The 9,191-nt window shown below is 44.1% G+C and overlaps 1 protein-coding gene across 1 annotated transcript; it reads left to right on the forward strand.

Moving 5' to 3' along the window:
* Positions 1 to 3,099: 3,099 nt before the first annotated feature.
* Positions 3,100 to 4,677, forward strand: LOC146364075 (uncharacterized). Its single transcript, XM_084915858.1, has one exon. It carries the CDS (start codon positions 3,425 to 3,427, stop codon positions 4,394 to 4,396), a length of 972 nt encoding a protein of 323 aa, XP_084771984.1. The 5' UTR covers positions 3,100 to 3,424; the 3' UTR covers positions 4,397 to 4,677.
* The last annotated feature ends 4,514 nt before the right edge of the window (positions 4,678 to 9,191 follow it).

Below are 9,191 nucleotides of genomic sequence, written 5' to 3' on the forward strand. Positions count from 1 at the left end.
CCCACTACACAATAAACCCCACCCCTTACCCAGGTGTCGTGGGTTTAGAGAGAAGCCAATAGAAGAAAGGAAAGCACTCTTAAAAAGGCACAGAATATGTTACAGGTGCTGTAGAGCCACACATTTGGCAAGGAATTGTGAAGATGACATCTCCTGCTCAGAGTGTGGGAGCAAGAGCCACATTGCAGCCCTCCACCCTGGATTTGTTCAATGGTCCACCAACACAGCACAATTCGCACCAGATCAGGGCGGGGAGGGAAACTCCAACCTGAATGAAGCTGATGTTTCCACAGTATGTACTGAGGTCTGCGGAAACTATTCCGCAGGGCGTTCCTGCTCAAAAATATGTCTAACCAGGGTGTACCCAACTGGTTGCCCTGATGCTGCAGTTACGGTATACACAATATTAGATGATCAGAGTAACAGATCACTTGCACGTACCGAGTTTTTCGACTCATTCAACATTTCAGGGTCTCCTTCACCATACACTTTGAAGACATGTGCTGGAACACAAGAGACAGAAGGCAGACAAGCACATGGCTTTGTGATCGAATCCATCAACGGCAGTGTCACACTCTCTTTGCCGCCACTGATTGAATGCAACGAGATCCCAAATAACCGTGCAGAAATACCAACACCAGAGGTAGCATTAAACCACAGTCATTTGAAGGCCCTTGCAAAACACATTCCAAAGCTGGACTCCCAAGCTTCCATTCTGCTCTTGTTAGGCAGAGATATCATTAGGGTTCATAAGGTCAGAAGACAAGTGAATGGCCCACACAATGCACCCTATGCCCAGAAGTTGGACCTGGGTTGGGTTATTGTGGGAGATGTGTGCATTGGAGATGTCCACAGACCTACTGTTATCAGCTCTTGCTACACTAACGTACTGAAAAATGGACATCCTTCTATCTTTCAGCCATGCCCAAACAAGTACTCTGTAAAAGAGAAATATAGTAGTGGTGGGTCCCCTTCATTTCCCCTGACATGCAAACATCCCCTTGCCAGCGAGAAACAGGCCACTTTAGACTGTAATGTGTTCCAGACAACAAAGGACGATGACAAAGAAGCTCCTTCAATCGAGGACGGACAGTTCATCCACATCATGGAGCAAGAGGTTTACAAGGACCAAGAAAACAGGTGGGTGGCTCCCCTGCCTTTCAGATCTCCACGACCAAGGCTCCCTCATAACCACGAGCAAGTACTTGAACGTCTCAAATCTTTACAACGGTCTTTCAGAAGGAAGCCTAAAATGAAAGAAGAGTTTGTCTCGTTCATGGCAAAGATCTTTCAGAATGGGCACGCTGAAGAAGCCCCACCTCTGAAGCCTAATGAGGAGCATTGGTACCTGCCTTGTTTTGGGGTTTACCATCCCAAGAAGCCCTCTCAAATAAGAGTCGTCTTCGACTCCAGTGCCCAGCACAAAGGTTTGTCTCTGAACCAAGTACTCCTAACAGGACCAGACCTCAACAACACCCTGGTAGGAGTCCTCCTTCGGTTTCGGAAAGAACAGATCGCCTTCACTGTAGATGTACAACAGATGTTTCATTGTTTCATGGTGCGACCTGAAGACCGGAACTTCCTCAGGTTCCTCTGGTTTAAAGAGAACAACCCAGAGAAAGAGATCATGGAGTTCCGTATGAACGTGCATGTCTTTTGAAATAGTCCTTCTCCGGCTGTGGCTATCTACTGTCTTAGACGTGCAGCACAGGAAGGCCGGAAGGAGTATGGGGAGGATGCAGAACAGTTTGTCACTCGTGACTTTTACGTAGATGATGGGTTAAAGTCCTTGCCCACAGCAGATGCAGCTATTGATCTGCTCAAAAGAACTCAAAAAATGCTGGCTTGCTCTAACCTTAGGCTGCATAAGCTGGCTTCGAACAGCAAGGAGGTCATGAAGGCCTTTCCCAGTGAAGATCATGCCACAGACCTGAAGGATTTGGACCTTACTGCTGACACTCTACCAATGCAGCGTAGCCTTGGGCTGTACTGGGACTTGGATTCAGACTGTTTTACTTACCGTGTCCAGGACGAGAGAAAGCCATTCACTCAACGAGGAGTTCTCTCAACGGTGAACAGCCTGTACGATCCTCTAGGATTCGTTTCCCCTGTGACAATTCAAGGAAAACTGCTGCTTCGAGAACTAGCCTCACAATCTTCAGACTGGGACACTCCATTGCCAGCAGAAAAGAAAAAGGAGTGGGAAAGTTGGAGAGATTCTCTGCAGGAGTTAAGACATCTGAGGATCCCCCGACCGTACTCAAACATGTCACCACCTACTGTCAAGTTAACAGAACTCTGTGTCTTTTCAGATGCTTCAGAGAAAGCAGTAGCTGCTGTTGCCTACTTGAAGACTGTGGATGCAGATGGGGGATGCTGCACTAGATTGGTTGCAAGTAAAGCCAAACTGGCCCCACGTCCAGAGCATACTATACCTCGGTTGGAGCTTTGTGCAGCAGTCATGGCAGTAACTCTGTCTGAGGTCATCCCCTCCGAAATAGACATTGTATTTGACGCAGTCACCTACTACACAGACAGTAAGGTGGTGCTCGGATATATCTACAATGAGAAAAGAAGATTTTATGTATACGTGAGCAATCGAGTCCAGAGGATCAGACGAAGCACAATGCCACAGCAGTGGCGATATGTCTGCACAGAAGACAATCCCGCAGACATTGCTACACGGTCTATCACAGCAGACCGCCTTGAGAACACAATATGGTTCTCTGGACCGGCATTCTTGTCTCGACCTGAAGGGGCGTCACCTGTGGTACAGAGGTTTGACCTTTTGGAACCAGATCAAGACAGTGAAATCAGGCCTCAAGTCACAACACTGTCGGTCACAGTCCTCAAACATCTTGGCTCTGGGCGGTTCAATCGCTTCTCATGCTGGAGTTCCCTCATAAGGGCTCTTGGTACCCTTATTCACATTGTTCAGAGCTTCAAAAAAGGAAAGGAGTGTGTCGCTCAAAAATGTGAGGGTTGGCGTCAGTGCAGCACACCCCCAACCGGGGATATTCTTGAACAGAGTAAGCTAGTCATTAGCAAAACAGTTCAACAAGAGGTCTATAGAAAAGAACTGGAGTATCTTGCATCAAACGCCAACATTCCCAAGAGCAGCTCACTCGTTGCCCTGGATCCTTTCATTGACTCAGACGGGCTATTAAGGATTGGGGGTCGTCTCATTGAGGCAAAAATAGAGTTCCACGAAAAACGGCCACTGGTTCTGCCTGGACGGCATCACGTAACCACTCTCATAGTGCGTCACTTTCATGAGCAGGTACGTCACCAAGGACGTCTCTTCACTGAAGGAGCTGTCCGATCTGCAGGTTACTGGATCGTTGGTGGCAGGAGATGAATTAATAGACTCGTTTTCGAGTGTGTCACTTGTCGAAGGCTGAGAGGGAGGTGTGAAGTTCAAAAGATGGCAGACTTGCCACCAGACAGGCTCAGCATGGAACCACCTTTTAGCAACGTCGGCATTGATGTGTTTGGGCCCTGGTCTGTATCAGCCCGTCGCACGAGAGGAGGCCACGCTGACAGTAAGAGGTGGGCTGTCCTCTTTACCTGTCTGTGTGTCAGAGCTATACACATTGAGGTAATTGAGTCATTGGATTCCTCCAGTTTCATAAACGCATTCAGAAGGTTTATGGCGATTCGAGGACCTTTGAAAAACATACGCTCCGACCAGGGCACTAATTTCACCAGAGCTTGCAAAGATATGGGGATTCCCTCAAATCTTGATGGGAAAGCCATGGAGAGGTTTCTGTCAGAACACGGATGTACGTGGACCTTCAACACACCACATTCCTCTCATATGGGAGGAGCATGGGAAAGGATGATCGGCATCACACGTCGTATCCTGGACTCGATGCTTCTTCAGATGGGCTCCTCCAAACTCACACATGAGGTACTCACAACATTCATGGCTGAGGTCTCAGCCATAGTGAACAGTCGACCACTGGTGCCTGTGTCAAATGATCCTACAGATCCTTTCATTCTTACACCGGCTTCATTGCTTACTCAGAAAGTAGGTCCATGCCCAGTACCAGAAGGAGATTTTGGACATAAAGACCTATTGAAGCAACAGTGGCGCAGGGTCCAAAGCTTGTCTAACACATTTTGGGACAGGTGGCGGAAACAGTATCTGTCAACACTACAGTGTCGAACAAAGTGGACTTCTGACCGGCCAAACCTTAAGCTAGGAAGTGTGGTGCTTCTTAAGGACAGTCAGTGCAGTAGGAACGACTGGCCCTTAGGTATTATCGTCGATGTGTATCCCAGTAAAGATGGAAGGGTGCGCAAAGTGCAAGTGAAGGTCATTAAGAAAGAGGGACCAAAGCTTTACGTCCGACCCGTGAATGAGATGATCTTGCTCATTCCTCCAGATGACTGAAATGTGTTTGACCTTGTCATGTTAGTAGGTGAAACCTGCTGAGTTTCAGACGGGGAGTGTTCTGTCACCATGTAACCGTGTTCTGTTTAAATAGATTTTCCCTGAGAAAGTTACTCTTTAGTGCCCCCTTCTGGCATGACCTGGTGTAACATGCGCAAATCTGTCTCTGTTCTATGATGTCATCAGAAAGTGCATGCTATTGTTTGGGGAAAAGACTTCTCCTGTTCTCCTGTTCTCTGCTGTAGTGGCAATTGTCTCCCTTAAGATGGTCTTTAAGGGCATTGTCGTTTTACTGTAATGTCCTCTGCCTCTAACGCCTTGCTAGAGTCGACATTCAGACTAAACTCCTACTTCAAATGGCCTAAGTAAAGGGAGTGAAGTCAAACCCTCTTGTCTGCGTGGTCATTTTGAAGAGGAGTTTAGTCTGAATGTCGACTCTAGCAAGGCGTTAGAGGCAGAGGACATTACAGTTATATAGTGAATAAAGAAACTACTCAGCCACTCTATCCAATCCTTTTTGTCTATTTCAGATTTCTTTATAGAACTGTGATGTGATATTTGTTGCAATGTCTTAGAAAAACACATAAAACACATCTCTCTATATATATTTGACACGTCATTTGCAACAGTTTAAATATCAGAGATCACTTTTGGGCCCAGTTCTGCCCTGGGCCATTTACTGAATGCCATTCTGTCTGCTAATAAAGACTAAAAGGGGGGGGGGAGTCTAAAATCACACAACCTTGCTTTATCAGCTTTTCATGTTTTCCATGTGAAATATTTATCTTTAAAGTTTTTAAGGTCCTTTAAATGCCCTCTAATAGCTTACCTTCACAGCTCACTGAGAAGTCTCTTTCTCAAATACAAGCTGGCATTCAGCAGAGCACTTATGAACCACCAATTCAGCATTAGCGGCTTCCAATTTTGAAAATAAAAGACACAGTAATAGACATCCCATTATACTTTTTTACAGTAGACCACTTACATATAGAATATTCCAATCATTCACTTGACAGTATAATTGAAGCCAATAGCAGTGTTCTTATTATGGCAGAACAGCAGCCCCCCCCCCATAGGGATATACAAGGAATAAACTTCACTGGATGAGTGGGCATGGTTAGGCCTTGAGACATGCATTAGAGCAGAACAGAAACGAGTATTCAACAAGAGTTTGGGAACGGCTCATCATGTATTCTTTATAGGTATCCCTAGACTGCAAGGCATCACAGTGCATTTACATTTCCACATTTACATTTTAGCCCCATTACCACACAGAGCAACTTAAGATAAATATATTCAACGGGACTTTGGTGAGACTCCAAAGATTGCTGTGTTACTGTAAAACCTTTCAGAGAAATAATTGAGGTTTTCATGCAAAAAGGGAGCTTTCCTCAAAAAAAGAAAAAATCCGCGTGTAAAGTGGACTCATTTACCTGGAATTTACCATCTATCATCTCAGTGTCAGAGTTAAAGAGCCTTACCACCTCTCTGGCTATCTCCATAACAGAGGGTTGTCTTGGTAACAATATCCTTGCCATCATTTGGTCCAGCAATTCAGCACAATTTTAGTTCATTCAACCAAATAATGACAACTCAAATGGCATATGACAACCCACTTTGATCAGCTATTTCTTGAGCAAGGATGAACGTCTTGCTTCCTTGCAGTGCACTCATCTGCTTTTACGCTATGGCTGTCACAGAGTCATAGTTGACTGTCTGCAGCTTACAGTCTATTTCTGTTTTAGAGGTTTCCGACAGTCCTTGTCTTACTCTTTTCTTAGCAGGACGAGTTATTGAAAGAGCAGTCTTATGGTCACATTATACAAGCCCAGTGTTTTTTTCCTGACATTTTGAGTTTGCATTGTCTTTTTTTTTTTTAAGCTGAAAAGTGTAACAGGTATTACAATTAAATAATATGAGATACGCATTAAATTATTGTCTCGACAACTTTGGACTAGTATCAGAAAGTTCTAGGTAAGACTATGGAGCCTTGAAAGGATCAGCAGAGAGGGAACCACACAATGATGGATAAGATGTGATTTGAATAGAAACTGTATTGAAAGTTGTAAAGTTTACAAACCCTGCCTGTCTAAAGCCGGCTTCCTACAGTGCACAAACGCACATTAAAGGGCTCAAAAATAAAATCAAAACCAAACATCCTCTTTAAGGAAATTCTCCAAAGAGTTTCAATTAAAGAGCTTCCGCTCCTGTTGCTCAGTCCACTTCTCTTTGGAAAGAGAAATTAGAGTTCCTTGTGTGTGTGTGTGTTTCTGTCCACTGGTTCTAACACTACCCGGGTAGATTTTTAAAGTGTTAGTCTTATCTGTGTCAAGGAATGTAGTTATAGTCCTGAGGTTCGCTGAAGATGGATCCCACGGCTGGCCACACCGTACTCTGGTCCGTCTACAGTCACTCTCTTGGGATTGGCTCGCCACTGAACCCACAGGGTTGTAGTTGATACTAGAAAGTAATATTAAATAAATTATAACAACATCTTATCAAGCTTAAACGTGCTGCTGTTGTTTAGCGCGACGATAAACAAACGAGACGGGACTTAGGACAGCAAAGCCGATCAGCTGATCATTGATCAGTTTCACGATTGAAGTAGCAACAGGAGATGGAGGGAGAGAGAATGAGAGAAGAAGAGGCAGCTGCAGCGTAAAGATACAGATTAACTCCAGCTTTGTGTCTTTTTGCTTTTTTTTTTTTTTTTGCTGAAGTTCGGGACAATTCGCGTTTCTTTACACCTAAATACGGAACTTTAAAGTTCGACCTCATCGGCTGTAATTGGTCCTGCCCAGAGTCGATCATGACCAACTGGCCAATCCACCACCTTTCATTGTTTATACCGTTACAAAAAAACAAAAAAACAAAGAAACGTCAGCCCATAAAAACGAAAAATCACCATTGGCCCACCGGGCAAATGCCCGGTATGCCCGATGGCCAGTCCAGCTATGGCTGGCACGTGTTTTAGGAAGGTGATTTGAGGAGGTGCAATGCTCATCTGAACACAGTTGCTGTGCAAGGCAACACCTGTGAGTGCATCTATGTTCACGAATCAGTGAAGGACAGATATCCTTGACATGGGTGATTTCTGTGTGTGTACATGTTTAGACATCTTTGTGACGACAGAAAATTAGCATGCTACTATTTTTTCGGGGACCAACAGTCACTTATGGGGACAAAATGCCCGTCCCCAGGAGTTTGAAAACATTTTGAGACCCAAAATGTGGTTTTGTGTCAGGGTTGTAATTAGGTTATGGTTAGGGTAAGCAGCTAGGGAAAGCATTATGCCAATTACATGTCCTGGCTGAGATATGAAAACAAGTGTGTGTGTGTGTGTGTGTGTGTGTGTGTGTGTGTGTGTGTGTGTGTGTGTGTGTGTGTGTATGTGTATGTGTGTGTGTCACAGAGATTTACCAATGATACAAATGTTAACATTGTTTAAATCATACGGGCTTAACCGATTACTTGTACTATCCTGCTGCTGATTTTTCTATATGGCCTACATACACGTAGCCAGCGGTCAGCTGTCCTATAAATAACTGCAGAAACTAGGTGACTGTAGAGAATCTGCGCGTGTTTTTTCCAGTAAAGAGCCCCGTGTGCCTCACTGCTTGCTATAAGTGGCTGAACATATGACAAAGTGTTTACAGTTTGATTCACACTTAAGAGACAGCTCTGTGTAAATGGCTGCATATGATCTGTGGCAGATGTAATCAGATCCCTGTGCCCCAGTCCAAAAGAGGAAATTACTCTATGCCCTCAATAAATCTTCAGACATTAGTTGGGCTGTAATAGAAGCCAGAGGAAGGTGTGTGGAGACAGTTTTACATGCGTCAATGATAACAGTGTCCATTAGACCTGAAACCTTTTGTTGATTGGTTGATTAGTGAAGCCAGAAATGATTTACACAGTAAAATACAGCAAACGGCGAGCAGCTCCATCTGCAGATTTGCTGTTTTTGTGTTGCGTGTACTGACAAACCATTTTAATCTGTTTTCCTGTGAAGAGGATTTCCAGGACTATCTGATGTTAAACTAAAAAAATATATCACCAGATAATAACAGTGTTTGTATGCTCAAGTGTGTGTGTGAGAGAAAAGAGGGCAGAAGTCCATTAAATAAAAGAAGGCGCGTTCAAGCCGAGTCCATGCTGAACCTGCCAGTCAAATTGTCAGGACATCAAATCTAGCACCAACTTGCCTCCACCCTGCTGTTAGAGTTGCTCTCCTGCTGTTCCTGAGTGATGTGGCCAAGATTTGAGGAAGTCCTGTCCTAACAAAACACAGTACACATTTACAAGAGGTCTCACTGACTCTGTGACTCCGGATCTTCATTTTTCATTCACCTGTCGAAATGATATCTACACCTGATTTGATTTTATTAGGTCACCACAAAGGAAATGGGTTTTTGCTGTTCTGTTGTTATTTATTACTCACACTATTTTCCCCTCTGGTTGCATCTAATAAGAAACGAGAAATGCCGTTTACATGGCAAGTTTGGGGAGAAATTGGGTTCACAGGCATGCGTGCACAAGGTTTCTGGATTGATTGTTTGTGTTCTGATCTCAGGAGTTAGTTTAAATAAATAAAAAATCGATTCTTTGTGGTTAATTGAACTGTAATTATTCAATAGAGCTGATAAAAATGCAAATGAACCAGGGATCTCTTCAACTTCCCTGTTGAAAATCTGGTTTAAACTTTAATGAGATTTTCTTGTACAATTCACTTTCACGGCATCGACAATAAATCTAAACAAGCTGTTGCTATGCTCACACTGGAGAAAACAGTGGT

The sequence above is a fragment of the Perissodus microlepis genome, chromosome 20, assembly GCF_051167445.1.
Source record: "Perissodus microlepis isolate ML-2025 ecotype Zambia chromosome 20, ASM5116744v1, whole genome shotgun sequence".
Taxonomy (NCBI): Eukaryota; Metazoa; Chordata; class Actinopteri; order Cichliformes; family Cichlidae; genus Perissodus; species Perissodus microlepis.

Coding starts and splice junctions, on each gene's coding strand:
- LOC146364075 (XM_084915858.1), top strand. CDS start 3,425: ATGGCAGACTTGCCACCAGACAGGCTCAGCATGGAACCACCTTTTAGC.